Source organism: Anser anser (assembly GCF_964211835.1).
Source record: "Anser anser genome assembly, chromosome: 3".
Lineage (NCBI taxonomy): Eukaryota > Metazoa > Chordata > Aves > Anseriformes > Anatidae > Anser > Anser anser.
Window position 1 is genome coordinate 28,450,678 of NC_139722.1, and position 22,491 is coordinate 28,473,168.

General features: G+C 36.8%; 1 protein-coding gene across 1 annotated transcript in view; it reads right to left on the bottom strand.

Moving 5' to 3' along the window:
• The window catches only part of EYS (eyes shut homolog), an 855,622-nt gene that overhangs the window by 143,527 nt on the left and 689,604 nt on the right, over nucleotides 1–22,491 (bottom strand). Inside the window, exons 37-38 of the mRNA XM_083831800.1 lie at nucleotides 15,073–15,237; nucleotides 5,653–5,806 (exon numbers count right to left, since the gene is read on the bottom strand). Coding sequence (XP_083687926.1) covers nucleotides 5,653–5,806; nucleotides 15,073–15,237 — 319 coding nt within the window. The remainder of the gene's footprint in view (nucleotides 1–5,652; nucleotides 5,807–15,072; nucleotides 15,238–22,491) is intronic.

The following is a 22,491-nucleotide window of genomic DNA, read 5'->3' on the forward strand; positions in this document are numbered from 1 at the left end:
AATTTTTGGTGTGATAAGATGATGGCAACATTGCATCAAGTTGATCCAAGCTATCTAATAAAACACCTTTCCATTTCTCACTCTTCACATAACAATGTTGGAAGTATTAGCTATTACTAATGGCTAATTAATATTATCTATTACTATTATTATTATGAAGGAATACCTGAAGACAGTGAAACACTGTATATGCTACACTATATACTAATTCAGATCAAAGCCACTTTAGGAAGAGCAGCTCAGTTGTTTCCAACTTATCGAAAAAACAAATTCCTGTAATCCTAGGTAACTGGTTGTTGTACACAATGGTAAACCATCAGAAAATTAATCATTATTTATTTTACTGATTTAATATATTTTTTCAGTAATACAGAGCAGAGCATCTGGCATCTTTACATCTTTAAATACTAATGAAATGATGACTTAAAAGTATACGCTGAGAACATATATCTCTCTGGAACGATGAAATGAAACAGGTAAACTCCATGACTCAAAACAAGTTGAGTGATCATACGGATAATGGTTTACATATTTTTATAGAAACAATTGCATTTTAAGAAGGCATATGTAATAAAAAAGTTGTTAGATCAATTCAAACAATGGTTTCCTGCATAAAATGAGGGAGTGGAGGTAAAACATGGAAACTAATAATATAATCACGTGTCTTGCATTCAGTACATTATGTCTTGCCAAAGTTTCCATGTGGAGGTACAAAACCATGTTTAGAACTTTCACAATTCAGAAGGTGCCCTCTGCTTTTGAAGCATGAAAGACCAAATAAACTTCAGCAGTTTCTGTACAACTACATGGTCGAGGCTACAGTTTGTCAGACAACAATAACTGAATAATTTATTTAACAAATTTTGCTTTAATGAATTGCCACAGGTGACCTCAGCCATGAATAAATGCTTGCATCCACACCACAAGTACTAATTTTAGTGTGACACAAAACTGGAAACAACTACATTCAATATATTCACTTGTAAGATTTATGAAAATTTACTGTACATAATACAACAATAAAGCTCTGTGGAGATAGTCACTATACTCATTAAATCCCACAGAAAAATTCTGGCAATGCTGCAGGTAGGATACAACAGAATAATACTATATTATACAGGCAAGATTTTAGTTAATGCTTGTGTAGAGTCTTCCAAACAGAAAAGAATTTGGTGTCCTTCCTCAAGTATGTGGTCATGCCTAGGGCATGGACAATCTAAAGGAAGGAAGTATATCTAAAAAATTGTCATTCAGAAAAGTATAAGATGTCCAAAAAATCAGTATTCTTACTCCAATTGCTAAAATTCATCTCACTCTCTATCTAGAAAAATCAAAGTCATAGTGACTTGATAATCTCAATCTCTTCTTTGTTAAAGATACTTTCCTTCAATCAATGAATTGAAGAAACACCATCTGGCCACCATGACAGCCATATCCCTTTAACCACAAATTATGTACACCAAATTTTGAAACAGGCAAACATATTTCAAAACCTGCATATGGAACAAAATGTTGTCAAACTAATGTCCTTTAAATATTTGTAGAGAACAAAACCATAAAGGCAATCTAAACAACAGATCAGATATGTGTTTACAGACTTAACAGAAAAGATCAACACAATCCCAATTACAAAGTCACAAAAAATTAAACCCAAACAAAACACACATTTTCAAGAACAGGCATCAACTCATTCTAAAATCAACAGAAATGGAAACAACAAATAAAACAGGACTGAAACAGGTCTCTAGTTTCTTTAGGCAAGGCAGAAAAAATAAGCAGTCAGAGTTTTATTGGTTGTTTCCATAAAGCTGTCATTTCACAAGGACCGTAAATAAAATGACTGAATATTTAAAACTCTTTTAATCTTCATCAGGTTTCAAAGAGATGACCATAATCTAAGGGAACTAAACATATAGTTAATCTAAGAGAATGCAATAGCTGTGAACTCTGGGGATATCTTAGCTTCCTATTAATTGTGTATTTAGAAACAAAAAGTGAAAAAGATGGAATCCTTCTTCTATAGACGTTATCGGGAGTTATGCTGTTTATCCCATTGGAACCGTAGTTATATCCAGAACTGGAATATCTGTCAAATATGACCTTATAGAATAATTCAAAGTCAAATTTAACAGAAATATCGTTTTCCGCATGGAGTATTTTCAAACAGTAACAAAGAGTTATTTATGCCACCCTTTGTCTCTTTTTTTCCTGTATTATAGGGAAAAAAAATCATTCATTTTGCAGGTAAAATGTACAGATAGAGTTATCTATCTTCAACAGCCACTAAGAGAACACAAATCAACAGTTTTGTCATGCATTCATATTTTATAGCCAATGATACAAGATCCTGGGGAGGCACAAATGCCTTGTCTAGTTTGCTTTTTCCTTTGGCAGAGGTTAAGGATGATTGCTGAAGGATTACAATTTTATTGCTGTTTGGTGAAGGATATACTGCTATCTCTACATTTTAGAAGGACTCACAAGAATAATCACTAGTCATTTTGAAGGCCATGCCCATAAACTCAGATGCATATAAATCCCTGCCACTCACAGTCTACAATCATGCATTTCAAGTTATTTAGTATGCCACTGTTTTAAAGATAGCAGAATAAATTCCAGTAAACAAAGGTAATGTGTAAATTGAACTGACATTACCTTTTAGTGTAACAACATGAAGAGTGAATCCATAAATATATATGCTAATTTTAGGGTAAAAAAGAAGGAAATAAATTTATTTTTCAGTGTCAACTTGAATTCTATAACTTGAATCAATCTTTTCAATGACATATAGCTTCATTTGTTGCTAGGATATTGTTAGAGTTCTAAAGCTATACAGCATTTAAATGTTTTAATTTCATCAATCAGGGGCAAGGCTACCTCAGCTAATACACTGCAGGCAATCAGTTGACCAATGTCTCACAAAAGATTAGTCTCTGAAATTAAAAAGAACAAAAAACAAACTTAGAATAATTTTTCGAACTGTATTTTTTTATCAAGTATCTTCTATGAGAAAAACGTTATCTGCTTGCTCATGGGAAGAAGAAGGAATAAAGTTTTCTTTGCAAGTTTAATATACATCTACAGTTTATATAAAAATTCTAAAACACATTAATACACTGTCAGTTAAGAAGTAATGGGGTTTGAGTATGCTATGTGACTTTGCTTCATTAATACTAGGCATTAATAAAGAATAAAAAACAAGAAAAAATGGTTTAAAATGGAGTGGAAGACTAATGTGTAGACTGGCAGCTGAGAGGAAATGTAAGATGGACAGTTTCTTAAATGGTAGATCCTTTCATCCCTACATGTGCTGAAAAGAGGTTTCCTATTTATATTCAAACAAGTTTTTGTTATAAGTGAATATGGTAAGGCTTAACCTGTGAGCATAAAAACTAATAAAAAAATTCCAAAAAATCACTTAGCATACAAATATACCAATGCCAATATACTCCTAGCAATCTACTCTATATAATGAGGTTATCAAAACTTCTACTATGAGCAACATTCCAGAATTTTGCAATATTTACTTAAAACAGAAATATCACCAAAGACAAACATAAAAATCTTCAGATGATGCTTTTACTTCCCTGTATTGGTAGTAAGAAGGCAATTTTGAGAACACCACTATACACGTTTCAAGGAAATTTTTGCAGTCTCCTTCACATACGATCCTTTAACAGCAAAAATGTTCCTAGCTAGAACTACCTTTAATTTAAATAATTTGCATTACGAGTTCCCTCGTATCACAAATGCTTACGGTTCAGGTGCAGCAATTTAACTATACGACAAAGTAAAATAATATCAGAATGATGGTAACTTAAAATTTTAATGGACATGAGAATTCTCAAATATTTTTGAAGTGAACATTACACACTTTACCATTATTTTGTTGTCACTATTATAAACGTAACATAAAATTTATATTATTTCATTCTTACCTCTGTCCTAACTTGCACATATGAAATCCCTTGAGTGGAAAAGAGTTAATCCATTACCAGAACATAACAATACATTTCCCAAAATTATAAATTAACCTTCCTGTGAACTAGTGTGTGTGCTAGATGAAAAATAACGGTACTGGTCAGCCACCATTGCAAACTGCTAACAGTGCAATTGCATATGTAGATATGACATTGTAGATACGATACTGCACTGCGATATTAGCATGCCTAATTTTAATTTCTCATCTTAAAATTAAGCAGTAATTCAGTTCTATACTTAGCATTAGAAATACGATCACAAGTCTAATTTATTAAATTAGTAAATTAATAAATTAATAGAATAGAATAGAATAGAATAGAATAGAATAGAATAGAATAGAACAGAACAGAACAGAACAGATTTCAGTTGGAAGGGATCTAAACATATCATTGAGTCCAACTGTCAGACTACGTCAGGGCTGACCCAAAGTTAAAACATTATAATCATTATCCAAATGTCTCTTAAATATGGACAGGCATGTATTCTCAACCACCTCTCTCAGAAGCCTGTTCCAGTAATACACTACCCACTCAGAAAATAAGACTTTCCTAATGTCTAGTCTAAACTGCCCCTGTTGCAGCTTCAAGCTATTCTCACGCATTCTGTCACTAGATAGCTGTGACAAAAGATGAGCACCTTTCTCTCCACTTCCACTCATGAATTTGTAGAGGGCAATGAGGTCACTCCTCAATTTACTTTTTTTCCAGGTTTAACAAGCCCAGTGTCCTCAGCTGTCCTGACAGGACATGCCTTCCAGCCCTTTAAACAGCTTTGTTGCCTTCATCTGGACACATTCAATTATCTGAAAGTCCTTTCTAAATTGTGGAGCCCAGAACTGCACACAGTATTATTCAAGGTGAGGACACACCAATACTAAATACAGTGGGAGAAACACCTCTTTTGATGGGCTGGCTATGCTGTGCTTAATGCATCCCAAAATGTAGTTTGCTTTCTTGGCTGCCATTGCACACTGCTGGTTCGTGTTGAGTCTGCTGTTGACCAGTACTCACAAATCCCTTTCTGCTGAGCTGCTCTGCAGCCCCTCATCTCCCAGACTGTACTTGTGTCTGGCATTACTCCATCCAAATGCAGAGTCTGGCATTTGATCTAGTAAAATTTCATGCCACTGCTGATGGCCCACTCTTCTAATCTATCTAGATCCCTCTGCAAATCCTCTTGTTCCTCATAGGAGTCCACAGCATCTCTCAGCTTAGTATTGTCAGCAAATTTACTAAGCATGGATTCAACTCTTGCACCCAGATCACTGACAAAAAATATTGAACAGAATTGGCCCTGAGATTGGGCTTTGGGCAATACCACTATTGACTGGCTGCCAGACACTCCTATGTGGGTTATCTTATCATAGAATGATATCAAATTAATGGGATAGGACTTTACGTTTGTGAACCCATGTTAGCTCATACATTATGAGCTCCTATTTTTAACATCCAACATTATGTTTTTCTTAAAAAGACAGAACTAATCTATGTGAAAAAAAGGTATCTTAAATCAAGAACACTACCTTATGAAAAAGATTTCCAAACTTGCATACAATTTTGCATTCCAGTATTTTTTGTCTTACTGTCAAAAAAAAAAAAAAGAAAAACTACTCTTTTTTGGTCGACATATATGACTAAATCCCTTTAGTGTAGCACAGTATTAAGTTCTTACCTTATTGTGATAGGGATGAGTATACCCTTGCTAATGGATTGATTGAGAGATACAGTCAGAATGTTCTGAGAGTTTCCACAGCTGAATCGAACCGCTGGTCTCCCTTCCACAAGATACAAGTGAAGAAATTGCTCCCCAGAATTCTTTTCACTAGCTTTGAAAACAAAAATAGAGACAGTCACGTTTCTGAAAGCACAGGACCTTTTGAAAGGTTCAGCGCTACTGAGAAGTCACCACCAGTCTTAATGCCTATGTCTTCCATTCACAGAATTAAAGAATCATAGAATCATCTAGGTTGGAAAAGGAAGGCCTTCAAGATCACCAAGTCCAACCACCAACCTTTAGTGACGCGTCCACAAGTCTCTTGAATGCCTCAAGGAATGTGGAATCTGTCACTTCCCTGGGCAGCCTGTTCCAATGCTTGATCACCCTCTCCAAAAAGAAACTATTCTTAATGTCCCATCTAAACCTCCCCTGCTGCAACTTAAGACCATTTCCTTGCATACTATCATTTGTCACCTGAGAAAAGAGATTGACACCCTCCTCGGTGCAAGCTCCATTCACCTAGTTGCAGTCAGCAATGAGGTCCCCCCTTAACCATCTCTTCTCTAGACTGGACAACCCCAGTTCCCTCAGCCATTACTCATAACTCTGGTTTTCTACTTCCTTCACCAGCTTCATTGTTTTTCTCTACACACACTCAAGCAACTCAACATTCCTTCTTCTAGTGAGGGGCCCAAAACCAAACAAAATATTCAAGATGCAGTCTCACGAGTACCGCATACAAGGGGACAATCCCTTCCCCAGACCTGCTGGCCACATCATTTCTGACAAAGGCCAGGATGCCACTGGCCTTCTTGCCCACCTGGGCACACTGATGGCTCATGCTCAGACGGCTGCCAACCAGCACCCCCAGGCCCTTGCCTGATGGGCTTCCCAGCCACTCTTCCCCAAGCCTGTAACGCTGCATGGGGTTGTTACGACCCAAGTGCAGGACCTGGCACTTAGCCTTGTCGGGTGTCCTGCGACTGGACTCAGCCCATCGATCCAGCCTCTCCAGATCCCTCTGCAAAGCCTTCCTACACTCAAGCAGATCTAGAGCCCTGCCTAACTTGTTGTCTGCAAACTTACAGAGGGTGCACTCGATCCCCTCATCCTGGTCACAGACAAAAATGTTAAACATGGCTCCAGTACCAAGCCCTAGGGAACACCACTGGTGACCAGCTGCCAACAGGACTGAACTCCATTCACTGTGGCTCCTTGAGCCTGGCCATCCAGCCTGTTCTTCCCCCATTGAACTGTACACCTGTCCAAGCCATCAGCAAGCACTTTCTCCAGCGTCAAACACTTTATTGAAATTCAAGTAAACAAAATCCACAGCCTTTCTTTCATATACTAAATGGATCGTCTTGTCATAGAAGGAGATCAATTCATTTACAGGACTCTGCTTGAGTGACTGTGAGAATATGATTAAACTTTGTGTCAACAGGTCATAACAAGTCAAAGAAAATAATATCAAGACAAAATTTACTTACTTATCACTATAATTACATAAGCCCTACAGAGATCTTTAATGGAAGGTGAGCTTTTCTGTTTACCCAGCAGTATCATTAAAGTGACAAGGACAATGGTAAAATCAAATCAAAAAATATTAGAATATTATGGTTTACAATTTCATTCAGTTTTTCAATCATAATAGAGAAAATAAAAATTGTAAGAGAACATCTCTTCTTTCCTATAACCTCTGTAAAGACAATGGATAATTCAACTTTGCCAATTATTGACACATTTCAAACTTGATGAGATAAATAATGATCTACAAAACATCAGATATACCATGCTACTTGCAGAGTAGAACTAAGAATAAAAAGATATTTACAAAAAAAAAAAAATTTCATTCTTTGTTCTCTTCCAGTAAACAGCATCTTTAAAACATCACTGGAAAATATTTTTTTAGATGACGGATAGCATATGCTTGATCTACTAAAAACAAAACAAAACAAAAAAAACCCTGACATCTACAAATGCATTTTCTCATGTTTTATGTATGTTTTTATATGTTTTATGTAATTTTTTTTAAGATTTTGTCCTTTGAATTTAACTGTATTTACTTCTCATACTAAGTAAGACATGATTCCTGTTTAGGATTTTTATTTCCCTTTAAGACAAACTGTTACGTGCTAATGTTTTGTTGTTGTTGTTGTTTTCCCCACTGTATTTTACTATATTTAACTGAAGTAAAAATGACTCAATAGCTAGGTCATAGAGTTGAATTTATTGTTTATTTGTTCAGCAATATTTGGGCATAAGATTACGGTTTTCTTCCAGAATCATTAGGTTGTTTTGACATAACTTAAACACATCACTTTCAGAGCAGAGATAATATGTTATGACTAAGCTATAACTTGAAGACCACGATTAATTTCCATTTAGTTATTTTTATAATGATCAGGGTCATATTTTGCTCTTAGTTTATCTATAGTAATTAAAGAAAAAGAAGTCTGTGCACTATGCATTTTCTCAAACTATACATACTGTTACATTCTGCAAACCTGCATGAAAAAAAAATGATTTTTTTTCTTACGAAGACTCAAAATCAAGGACTTGATTCTCTCAAAATCTCTGAACTTCACAACTGATAATATGCAAACCTGGCGGCTGACTACTGGGAAAAGGGGTGTGAGAGAAACTATGCAAAGCAACAAGGCAACCTGCTGGTAGGGAACTGGGGAGGAACAAGGGAGGCAGATAGAAAAGGGTATGAAGGGAGAGGGTCATGTGTAAACTGGGGCCAGTCAGCATGCTTATCGGACTGAGCCCTACACCTGATCACTATAGTCTGTCCTCCTATCTTTCCATTAACTCCTTTCTTAACTACCCTTATGTGCACGCTTACTCTCTACCCCACATATGTGAGTGCTGCAAGGACTAAATGCCAGCTACTGGGGGGCTGCCATGACTGGGTTTGGTGCTGGCTACAAGAGTCAGAGCAGGGGTGTAGGCACCCCCAGGCCTGTGGGCGCAGCCTGTGTAGCCAGCTGTGTTATGCTCTGTGTGCATCTGTGTGTGGGCGCATGTTTTTGTGTCTCTGGGATACAAGTTTAACTTCACCACTGGTTTAACCTGCAAACAGGAAAGCAACAGCCATGTCCTTTGGCTTGGGATGGAAACCCAGAGGTGGGTTCCAGAGGCTGGGCAGGAGGAGCTCCCAGGCCTGGAGTTGCTGGACATGGCCACGGCTTATAACATCCCTTAACATTTTTATGCATAAAGTTATAAAGAAAGTCTGTGTGTGGGACAGCTCCTTGCTGGAAAACCTACTAATTTGTAAAGAGAAAACTATAACTTTAATTTAGAGGACATAACAGAAACAAAAAGGTAATATTTTTTAGCAAAGAGAAGCAACAAATGTTTGCAATTACCTGATCATTTGCACTTGTTTAGTTTAAAGCAGAAACAATTCACAACAAAAACCCTATCCTTTAGAGCAGCTTTCTAGCCAGCACAGGATTTATTCAGTCTGTTAAAAGACTGTATTCTAAATATATAATTAACTCTGAAAGAGTTCAACTGGATTTTATGCCTTTGGCTTTTATGGTTTCCTTCTACCCTGTTACCTTTCAAAACGTTTTGCACTATCACTGTTAAAAAGGTCACTGATTTTTAACTTTGGCATAACTGATATATACATATCCTGCATCATTTGTTTCCTTATCTTCTCCTCCCTTCGCACACATGCTGTTCCAGGCATTTCCCATTCTCAACAACAAACACATCTGTAAGTTATGCTGAATTCAGGCAGAAAGAAGTGGGAGAGGGTTGTGATTGTATATATTGACAACATGGCTTAAAAGAAAAAAAGTTACAGATAAATAGGCTTTCTTCTCTCAGTGACACCATGTGACTGCTTACATTACCCACTACTGAAAACTTGGAAGAAGTTTTTTGTTATTACTAGTAAAGTAAAAAATCTGGGACAGCTACCCCAGAGGTAGCATCACTCCTTGAAACCCTGGTGAGTGTTACTGCTTGAGCTTTAGTCTAGGGAGCACTGATGGGCCATGCTTATGGGTAACTAATAACATTCTTCACATGGTCTGCTAGGTAGTATAAGAACCTTGGAAAAAACAGACCTTTAAATCTTTCTACAGTGAACATGAGGAGGCAGAGTGTCCCTCTGAAGAATTTTGTTCTGGCACTGTAAAAGAACATATATATTCTTGCATTATTGCAACATACAAGGTGGGAAGACTTCACAGGAGAAGCCCGAGTCTTCAGGAAGAAAAAAAGAGTTCCAGGACGCATTTTCAGGAAACCAATTGTTGATACAGGAAATCAGGAACCAACTAAGTAAAAAAATCTTTTGCGCAGTAGGGTTTACTCATCTTGATGTTAGTAAAAATTACGTGAGAGGATTGGGTCAAAGAAACCAGATTTCAGCAAACATTGTTTCACAGGAAACTGTAAACTGTAAGGCTGTTTTCATACGTCACTACAGTGGCAAGTGAGTGGCCACTGGTCTCAAATGGTTGCCTATCTAGAGAATAAATTTAAAATCCCAATAAGCTATGGGAGGAGGCTTTATTAGGTGAAAGTGTATTTTGACACGGAGGAGGGATGCCATGAAATACTCTGCTTAAGAATGCCAGGCTGAACTAACAGATAATTAGACCATGACTGAGCTGCCTGCAAGGCCCATCTTTACTTTTAGGAGGATAAGTAGAATATGGGTAGATCTGGAGAAATCAGCTTTTGAGAGCACAGGAACATAATTTATGAGCACAACTTATGAAAACGGAGCTGGTGTTCTTAAGGAATGCTATAACCATGGGCTGTGATATCTCAAATCCAACTGTCGGAAGTTACAGAATACCATATATACTAGAAAACAAACAATGTGCCGTTGAAGGGATTGAGAAAAGCATTATGCTGACTCTGTTAGAAGTGAAAATGATGAAATAAAACTTTATAACTGTATCAGGCTTATTTTATGACCATTTGCTTTTTATTTCCCTTTATGGTTAAATATCACAATTTGCTTTGACTTGTTGATGAAATTAAATCATGCAAACAAAATCAATGAGGAATATAGTAAGAAGTTGCAAGAATGCATAGTGTATCCAACAAAGAAATATTTCTCAAATGATGGTTAATCTTTATTGGCACAAATGTAATAATTCTATATATTTTCAAACTTGCTGTCCTGATGCATTTAAAGAGAAATCTCCTCCCACCCTGCCAATGACAGAAAGGTAAGGTAACTGCAAAGAGTCCTACAATATTTTTAGTTCATTTATATATCATTAAACACACGCTTTATTATTAAAAAAAAATAATTAAGGAAATCATCATTATTAAAAAAGTTAGTACAGTATTTAAATGTTTACTAATTACCTGATGGAGAAATAGATCTAAACTTATCACCAACTGGTAAAATCAGGTGTGTCTGTAAAATGAATGATCTAAAAGTGGACTAATTAAAAAAGAAAAAGTAATTATTTTCTAGTACAATACACACGAAACAAGAAGATCACTGTGATTTTCTTCCTGTTTTTACAAATGCTTTTGTCAAAGAGGATTTTTGCCTAATGAATGTGTGAAATGTCATAATTATGGAGCTACTGCTAACATCAGTATATTAACAATACGGAAATGTCAGAAATGTTAACCTTTTTTATAGTTTTTTTGTTATTGTATCTAGTGAGTGCACTAGCCTCAAGAGGACTTTCTGCTGGTAGTTCATTTCTCAGCTATTTGATGGGAGCACAGCTTCAAAAAAGCAGCAGCAGAAGCAGGAGTTGTACTGCTTCTGAAGGAGCACAGCTGACAACAGCAGCTTCTCTTTTGAAGCTGTCAGAAAGGAAGAAGAAAGATGGAGCAAGGAGCAAAGAACAGGGATGAAGGAAGAACAGAGGGAGCATATGAACTCGTGAAAGGTATTATGTTTATCTGACAGAACTACAGAAGATCTTGGTGCCTTCACAGAGAAATAATAGATTACAAAGCTCTGGATAACCTATACAGGATCAATTTTTCCTGTACAAATGCATAGAGTGTTAATACACACGCAAAAAAAAAATATAAAAAAAATAGAGAGATATTTATTTACACATTAATATAATATTGTATTTTACGTTCAAGCAAAACTCAATAAGGATATTGATAAGGACACTCAAATTACCAGAGAAAAATAGAACAAAAAAAGAAAAAGCAAAAACAAGGGAAAGACACTGGTGACACGGGGAAAGATACCACAGAAAAGAGGAGAAGAACAGTTTAAATGTAAAGCAAAGATATAATTAACATTAAATACAGTGCTAAAGTTCTACAGAATATGTAGGCCTCTCCTGCTTTATGTGTTTGGTTCAACAGCCAGAACGAGATCCAGATTTTTTTTTAATCTTAGCAAAACCTAACCTTAGAAGAAAGCTTTATGGCCACTGAAAGAGTGGAATCCTGCAGGACAGGTAAAGCTCTGTTTTAGGAATAGCAAAGGGAACAGGAATGCAAGTTACTGCAAGCCAATGGAAAAAAAAAAAAAGTAAGAAAACTGCTGGAAATCACGTAAAAATAAGCCCAAGTTCCTGGAGCTGTCCCAACTCTGTCAGAGTGTGACTGAACTCATTGCATCCTGATCCTGCCTCCTTCCCTCTGGGTGCATGAAGGCAGCTGTGACACAGGGCATGGAGGTCTCAGATGTGGGTAAGTGGAAAGCAAGGAAATGCATGGTTCTCCACTCATACTACTTTACCTTTCCAGTTCTAAAGAATGTGAAGTGGCCAAATACTGTTCTAAAAGAATCTTTGTAAACACCTCATAAATACTCTATTAACAATTTAACAAGGGAAGTATGAACTGATAGCTGAACAGCTATGAGGTTAGACCCATGATGAGTACACTATCTAGAAAATATCTTCTATCTTAAGACTAATAATTCAAGTCAGATAACCAAAATCAGATAAAATGTTTCAACTGTCTGAAAATAGAGCCATTTTTATTTTATTTTTTATTGCAAGAATCTGGAAGGTAAAACTGGAATGCAAATTTGCAGATGACACTAAGCTGAGTGGTGCACTTGATATGACAGAAGGAAGGGATGCCATCTAAAGGGACCTGGAAAAGATTGAGAATTGGGTTGACATGAACCTAATGAGGTTAAACAAGTCAAAGTGCAAGGTGCTACACCTGGACAATCCCGGTCATGAGTACACTGGGTGAAGAACTCATTGAGAGCAGCCCTGCAGAGAAGGACTTGGGGGTTCTGGTGGTTGAAAAGCTCGACATGAGCCAGCTGTGTGTGCTTGCAGCCCAGAAAGCCAACTGCGTCCTGGACTGCATCAACAGAGTAGCCAGCAGGTGCAGGGAGGTGATTGTCCCCCTCTGTGAGGCCCCACCTGGAGTGCTGCATCCAGGTCTGGGGCCCCCAGCACAAGAAGGATGTGGGGCTGTTAGAGCGGGTCCAGAGAAGGGCCACAAAGATGATCAAGGGGCTGGAGCACCTCTCCTGTGAAGAAAGGCTAAGAGAGCTGGGGATGTATAAGACTGGGGATATAAGATTGAATATATTTTCAATGAAATATATAATATGCATATTCAATATAATACTGAATGTATATTTAATATACTTATTGAAGCATAAGAACAGTAAATTGAATAAATGCTGGGAAAAAATATACATAGGCTGAATGCAGTTGACGTGCTCTGGAACCGTATAAGGAAGGCAAAACTAAGGCTGGCATACAGAAGGAAATACATCCAGAATTAACTATGGTGGGCGTGTTCCATGCAAGCCCATCTGACACAGATTCAAAGCTTTTTTTTTCCTGGGATACCTACAATTCTGTGGTTCACCAAGCCAAAGACATTGAAACATCAAAACTTTTGTTAAAAAATATGATTGCTAAAATAGCAATTTCCATCAAAATCTGTGGGAGGACTTTTTGTGGTAAGGAGGAACTGTGGTAAAACTCCATCACTGCCACTTCCTCAGATTTTCCTTGGAGTCTTGCATTACATTAACAAAGAAAGAGATATAAATTATGAGGTGCACAGTATGTGTTACTTTTCCCTCTAAAAACACAATGAATGCTTTCAGTATGATAATATTAAACTGGTTAAACAGTTTACTAGCTTAGATTTATGAGACACACCTTGCTGCAACAAAAGTCTCAAAGTTTTATTCTTCTTCCTGATACTACTTGTCTTTTCTTTAAAATAAAAGACTTTTGGCCTAAAGGTACACCTGCCACTTCTTCAGAGTTTGTAGCCATGTATCTTAGGCAGCTGCAGCTATAACATATAACAACTTGTGGTATTTTGAAAGTAAGTAAACATATATGTCCAGTTTGGGGCTACAGTGTTTTACATCTAAAGAAAGTGTTATACAGACAATAATAAAAAGCATAATTAAATAACGCCACAAAGCTTTTAACCATGGCTTGTAAATATTTACATAGTGTAGGTGAATTCATGTGTATTACTTCCAGAAGAATATACAAACAACAAAAATTAATTTGAAAAATTATATTAAATCAACATGACTTCTTAATGTAGACTAACCCAAAGAAACTGCAGTGAAGAGCAAATACTTCTACTGATTTTGTCTTTGTGGAGAAATATTAAATCTATCAGAAAGACTGTGCAAACACATTTTTCTATCCCTTCCTGTGTTCATGAAGAAATGAGCTCACTTTTCAGAAAGACACCATCTCACTGTCCAGGTTCTCCCTTTGGATAGAAGTTACAAGCTAAAATATATAATGAATTATTAAACTGGAAGGGAAACCTATTTTTCTTGCTGACTTGCAAGAAATATACTGTTTCATAAATTCATGCCGTATACTGAGGAACGAATTACATAGGCAAGAAGCAACATTGTTATGTAGTATTAACAAGTATACTTCCAAGTCTGCAAGTATACTCTCCGGGGGCCACAAAACAATTCTCTGAAGTGTGAAATCACAGTAAATACTGTGAAATATGGCAAATTTGCAGAACTTATGATACTTCTGCAATCCAAAAAAAGCATTGGAATCAAAATCACAATTTTAACAAAAAGTGAGACTCAACCCAAGTATGGAGAATTTATTTCTCTGCAATAAATTGGTCAAAATTGCTTCAACATTTGTATTTTAGAGTTGTAACACATTATTGGAGTCAAACGCTTACTGTGCTCTTTCTTGTCAGAAAGCAGCATTTTCAGTTATCAGTTGTGCTTTGCTCAATGAGTCATATATCAAAGAACTTTCCAGAATAACACTAAGAACTACACTTCAAATTATATAACACGTCTTGTATTAGAATACCAAAAGGCTCCTGCTGCATTTTAATGATTATTTTTGCTGCTGATCTACACTAAAGTTATTAAGGCCCTGAAGAAGCTAAAACTGATACTTAACGTCAAGTATCATTGGTACTCACTGTAAAGAATAGTGCCACTTAGAGCAGTTGTCTTCACTGTCAAGTACAGAGTCGTCAGATTGCTTGCTTCCTGCCCAGATGCAGTCCTGATCTCAGATACAGATGTTAGAGAAGGAAGTTCCAAATAAGAATTTCCAGTGAAAGATGGAAAAAACAGGGTTGTGTCTGCAATGAATAACAAAAAAGCTTTTTTCAATTTTTTTACAAAAATAAAGTAATAAAATACAATATAATCAGCAAAGCACATTTGAAAATACCCATTCTTTTGAATACCTTTGAACAGTGTAATCAACTCTATTATTTGCAAGGTATGTGCAAAAATGTATTTAATTTCAAACATTTGAGTTAAAAGACTAGAAGAGGAAGATGTTCTAGCATCTGCATCTTACCAGAAGTGAAAAGACCATTATAGGAGGGACCACTGTCAGAAGACGCAATAAAGTTCAGAAGCTTGTGTCAAACATTTTCATCTTTATAGACGTCTATGCAGAATTTTTGTCCACTAACATACCTTTGAAGTGTTTTTGATTTATGATTATAGATGAAAATACAGATTTTCTTTATTTTGAGGATACTTTAACGTTTCTTGTTTGAAATTATGATGAGTGCTCTGTTGGGCAGTACATACGTTTTTTCCACTAGACTACTCCTGCCTTCAAAATAAGCAATCACAAGTGAAAACTTTAAATATGAAGGCTTAACATCAGCAACTTTTATTGTATTAATTACCTTTGTTGTTATGTTTATTTTTTTTTGCTCTGTAGGTAAATACTGGTAAAAAATACCATCCAAGCTAGAAGAAATAGTTTAAACTGAGGTTAGACTGAGTGTCTTCCTGATAGTCAGGCAATGCTCCTTGAGAACTGTCCAAATTCATCATCATGGGTATGAACAAGGAATGAGCAGTCTGAGTAAGGTAATATATTGGTAAATAAATTTATCATTTATTTAACTAGAAATATATAATGGATTTGTAATGGATGATTACAGTTAGGCATGATTAGCATGTGGGTATTCTTATTCACTGCTGTTGTTTAACCGCAGTAGACCACTAAGCAACACATAGGTGCTCGCTCAATCCCCCCACAGTGGCACATGGGAGAAAATTGGAAAGGTAAAAATGAGAAAACTTGTGGGTTGAGATAAAGACAGTTTAATAAGTAAATAAGTTTAATAAAAAGCTGCATATGCAAGAAAAGCAAAATAAGGAATTCAGTCACTGCGTCCCATCGGCAGGCAGGTGTTCAGCCACTTCCAGGAAAGCAGGCTTCAAGCAAGCACATAACAGTTACTTGAGAAGAGTAACTCCACCACTCCGAACGTTCCCCCTCCTCCTTCTTTCCCCTCAGCTTTCACTGCTGAACACACCACATGGTGTGGGACATCCCTTTTGTCCCCTCCCAGCTCCTGGTGCACCCCCAGGCTCCTTGCTGGCAGGGAAGCACGAGGAGCTGAAAAGTCCTTGGCTCTGTGTAAGCACTGCTCTGCAACAACAAAAATATTGGTGTATTATCAACAATATTTCATCAAAAATCCAAAACATAGCATGCTATGAGCTACTCCATCCTGGCCAAAACCAGGACATTCATTCTGAATATTAATTTTTTGTTTGTTTCTCAAATGTGCCCACAGTTTGTTCTCTGCCATTTTTTACTGGACTTAAGAAGAAAGAAAAAAATGAAACTTGTCACGGTTAAACAAGCATGAGTTGAAAGGCATTCATATAGAAAAAAAAAAAGGCAAACAGCAGGAAGAAAAGCAGAATGAAAGCAAGTAGTAGTAATGTTCCTAAGTGGTGGGTTTGAAAAGATTACGATTCTTGGAGAAACCGAATAAAAAATGGGATGAAAAAATTTCCTTGGTGTGTGGGGGACAGGTCCAAGGCATTGCAAAGAACAGTAAGTCAGAAGCAGACCTATACAGTTAGAAGAAAGTCATTTGTCTAATTAAGTTTATATTTTCAAGGGAAACAGTATTATATATAGCTAATCCAGCACAGGATCACAAAGATGATGAAGTGACTGAAGCTTTTCTCATATGAAGAGTGGCTGAGAGAGGTGGGACTTCTGAAACTGGAGAAGAGAAGGCTCAGGAAGATCTTATTAATGTGTATAAATTTCTGATGGAAGGGGATGAAGAAGAGGAAGACAGGCTCTTTTCAGTAGTGCTTACTGACAGGACAAGATGTGATGGACAAAATCAAAAAACAGGAAATTCTGTCTGAACACATGGAAACACTCTTTTACTGTGAGGGTTGTCAAGTGCTGGAACAGGTTGCTCAGAGTGGTTGTCAATTCTCCATCTTTTGAAATATTCAAAACCCAGCTGGATGTGGTTGTGAGAAACCTGCTCTCGGTGACTCTGCTTGAACAGGAGGTTGGACTTGATGATATCAAGAGGCCCCTTACAACCTCAACATTTTGACAATTCTGTGATCTTTCACAGAGAGGCTCTGTGCAGAAAACGTTAATTCTTATTTTTCAACTGCAGTGCCTTCAGAAACATTAGTGTAGTGTAATACTCACCATACAGTAACATATCATGCAGCTAAAGCTACTAAGTCTTTCGTTAGGCAGCTTTCAAAAATATCTAAATTTGAGATTACCTCTCCACAATTTAGTTTCTACATTTAAATGAATATTTTGTGAAGTATCTTTCAGCTAGCTTTCCCCATCTACTAAAATCTAAAATATATTTTTCATGATGTAAAAATGATTCTGACCATATATTTTTGACAGGATCATGACAGTAATGACTGAAGTTTGAAAAGTTTTTATTGACAATATTTTTCACGTAGTAAAGGAAGGAGATGTTTGAAATAGAGCTGTGTTCTTGTGTCTATTATAATTTGAACTTTTACATCTGATTATTTTAACTATTTATTGTTCAACTTGTATTTACTTTATATTTTCTTCATATGACAATATTCTCCAAAATCTAAGGCTGCAGTCTGATGAACACTTCTTTACAACCACCCACCAATGTGCTTCCTCTTCTGCTGTGTCATTATGACTGCATATGCTCATGAAATTAATCAGATTAGGAAATTCATCCAAGTTAAAATAATCTTGAGCAGAAGGGATTTTTTTTTTAAATCTGGATCACTACCCTGATCTGTTTTACCATGGATCCCCAAGATATCGGTACTGGCACAAGTAAGAGAACATAAAGAGCAGAAATGAAGAGCAAGGAATCAGGGGCTTACTCATTCAGTACTGCTACTGAACATGTTGTTATGGATTATGTCCTACAAGAGTGTGCACGCTTCTGGCAACCCCACTTATGAATCACTTAGCTTTGTATTTTTATGCCCTATAAACTCTATCTAAAGCTTGCAACAAGAAAAATACACTTTTTCTTCCACCATTAATGGTTCCAACAATGTGAAGTTTTAACATTATGTTTTAAGAAGGCTGTAAAAAGGAAAAGGAGCCAAACACTAATAATATGTGTCTGCAGTGCTATATAAAAACTGATAGTTACTCTAATCAAGAAACCTGAAGGGGAAGGAGAGGAGGGGAGGGAGGACAGGATGTTCTGTCAGTCTTGGAAGTAAGGATGACCGCATCTGTCCTTTAGCTGGAATAGCTCCCTTCAAAGGGCAGACCTTCCACAAAGAGATGCAACTTCCCAGGCAGTCCGGCACCCTGGAACCAGAATTCCGTGCACTACTGAACAGCGAAGACAACTGAGAAAAATGTAATTTCAGCAGCAGTTGACTATAGCCAACAAAGCCATTCAGCACTAGGAGGATGCAGAATGCAACTGTACGTCAGCAAAGAGGTGAGAGGAGAGGAATTAGTCATCTCCTTGGATGAATGCCCTAAGCAGGAGAAAACTAGACAGCTTTCTGACTTTCTTTAAAGTTTGCATACCTCCTCCCGCTTTCATCTTCACAGAAACTGAGACTGATTATCTGCAGTGTAGATCAGAAGCAGGAATACAAGCTCCACAGGTGGCACAATGAAGCAAGGAAGCTACCAAAGGCTTCTTAAGCACAAGGTACCATGGAAAAGTTCCTGCCCAGCACGAGGAATCAAATCTGAAACACTCCATTTCAACAGAGCCAAAGAGGGCATAAGCTGAACAATAATAGGTTAATCATAGACATACTACTGATGCCAGCTATAATGTGCATGCTCTACCACAGCAGGAGAGCATTTTACACTGTTTCTGAGTTACTTTTACATATTTTACATGTACATATTTTACATGTACATATTTTAAGACGGCTGCTGGTACTAAGTCATTTTGTGCTTCATTTATTTCACAGGTCAGGCTGAAAGAAGAGTTTATTCTCTCTATGGTCTCTTCTGGGACCGCTACATAGCCATCTGTACAAGGCCCCAAGGGACTGTTCCATGGGGGCAGTTGTCTCCAAAGTGGGGCGCACACACCCCAGGGGGTGTGCAAGACAATCCACAGGGGTGCAGGAAAGAAAATATTATAACTTCAGTAGCACTTGTATGCAATTTACTAATAAATAAATTAATATACATATACTGGAAGGATGTGCTCAAAAATAGTTTGAAGATCATTGCATTAGGGAAAAGATAAGGTCAATACGGACTCAGCAGCCACATACCCCACAGGAAGGAGAGGAGCATAGTGGAGCCACCAGCACAGCAGTTCTGGAGTATGGAGAAAGTCTGAAAAGGAATTGTGTCACGATTCTTTGACCTACGTTTAAGGGGTTACTATAGCTAAACGGTGACAAATGTGTCACTGTACCAACAGAGGAGAGCAATGAAACTAATACATTGCAACTGCTCAAAAACCACAAGGTTCTTTAGATTCAGAGTATGTCCATGTTTCAACAAGGAGAATGCCTTAATGAATTTTATTCCCCAAACTGTGTTTTGGGTTATCTAGCTGTCTGAAACCTAAACTGATCATACTTAGGTCCCTCTGTGTGTTTGAGCTTCATCTTTAGATACTTAAATACTTCAATAACCAGGAAGTGACATAATTAAATGTTGAAGAAAATGAATACAGAAATAAAAAAGAGAACTTGGTAAGTAGAAATAAAAATCAAGTACAAGTAACTCAACAGTTTTACAGGTCTCGGTTACACTGGAAGAAATGAAAATCTAGTATTTTAGAGGTAAAAAAAAAGAGACTGAATAATTCAAGATACAATACCTATAAAACTTCATAGCAGACTACAGAGCTGTTTCTGGAATTCCCTGAATAGCACATAGTGCTAAAAATGACGTGTTAACAGTTTAACTGAAGGTTTGAATTTTCTACTGAAATAAATATGTTATCTGGCAGAGGACTGACTATAATTTTCATAACATAGTATAACAAGAAAAAGTTGGGAAAGCTTTAGCAAGTTTCTGTTATCATCCTATTTGACTTTGCTTTAATTAGAAAATAAACAGTAGTAAGGGGAAGAATACAGTTTTCCATTGCTAGTAAATTGTAATCAGTCTGTTTCCACTCATATCTCTGAATTCCGTTTGTACTTTTGTGTGTGTGACAAGTTTGGCTTAGTACTGCATTCTATTCAAATAAAAAAAAAAAAGAAAAAAAAAAGACTTTAATCTTGAAGATAGTAAGAGCCAGTCAAGTGCACCAGCCATCATTAAGTAAATTCACATGAGAAATAAGTAACATTTTTAATAGTAAGAATGAGTATTAGTTAGGAAACAAATGGACAAACAAAACCAACAGCCAACAAAACCTTAGGAAGGGAAGTAGTTCATTCATCTCATGGTAGGAGGAATATGACCAAACATTTGGCCAAGTTGTCTACAACCAACAGGATAAATAACTGCACAGAAGGTCCTTGGTCGTCACTGGTAAGGCAGAAAAATGTGTAATCCTAGGATGTGAACTCATTCCACCTTATAATAAACACCTAGAAAGGCCAGGTGAATGAGGACCTAAAACTACCAGTTGCTCTCCACTCACCCTAAAAGGACTTGAGGGTCAGCAGCTTAGCTGTAGACATGTACACAAGCAATATCTGAAGTTAGATGAACCAACCATACTCTTGATGACCAGGCATCAGAAGCAGATGGCCTGCTGGAGGATATTCTTTAGGCAAAAGCAAGCTACTTAACACAGTGGTTCTGAGCTGAAATGTTAGATATGTGCACTAAACAAGATGTCAGAATGGTTAGGGGCTTAAACTCTGAATTTCTGATTTCTATTTTCCAATTACAGTGGTAAACATCCTACAAGAGAGATTGGAAGCTTACTGATAGATTCTTTGCTTCTTTTACATCACTGAAGGAATATAGAAAAAGCACAGATGATTTGTTTGCCAGGTAGTGCAGCAAACCTTTTCCACATTACCAAAACCAGAGGCATTTGAAGCAAGAAGTCAGGTTAGCAGCAATATCAAGGGGCTGATGAATACATGGCTTGCTCTATCCATCTAAAGCTCACAGAATAACTCAGAGAACCAAATATAACTACCTGATAGTAATGCATTCTTTTACCTCATGGTCACGGTGCGAAGAGAATCAAAGTGAAATAAATATGATTCAGATAATTCCTAGGGATAAGTCTGGTACATACAAAAACCTGACTTGGGTATATCATAAAACATCACACACATCTACAGAAAGAAATACAATAATCATTGGCTCAATGACCGTAACTTTAGGAATCTACGAAATAATTGATTAGGCGAGTTCAGCTGTTTCCACACAATAAAATATGAAACAAAATAAATCCCACCTTCACTACTTTCATTCTTTCAGCAAAAGCCTTCTTTTTGTAGAAACTCAACTACATTACAAGGCAAAAAATCCTCATGGAATAAAACACACAAGTTTTTCCTTATCAGGGCAGCCTGGTGCCTTGTTGATAATGTTCTCTGCTGTCAACTGGGGGATCTAAATTCAGATCACTGACTTAATCTCTTGTTTTGCAGATTGCTAGGGGCTTCAAATAGCAATAAGACAGTATATTTAATCATGAAGACTCAGAGGAAGCACTGAGAAACAATAGGTCAAATAAGCAATCCTTAAGAGCAGGACATCATTCCATTTTCATTGAAAGTGCCATACAGGTGTAGGAATATTAGATAAAAAGAGTTTAAAACGTCTGGGAAAATAAAACAGATGATGGCATTAAAAGTCTTCTGAATTTTCCAAGCAGCCTGGTAACATGCCTCTGAAAAGGTACAGTGAAACACAGAACGACGTGTGGATGATCAAAAGGACAGTATGACTTCCAGAGTGAGAAGCATATCAGGACTATGGAACGTGGATAAAACTTTCAAAGGAAAATGTAAATAAGAAATGACAATTCGGTGGCTTGTAATATAAAAGCTAACGGCTGTTAATGACACTATCAGATCACAGACTTGAAAAACAAAAGGAAATGATTATTAACTTTTCCCAGAATGAATAGTTACCTTGGGCAATTTATGGCCACAGATGGTATGTGGATCAAAAGTATAAA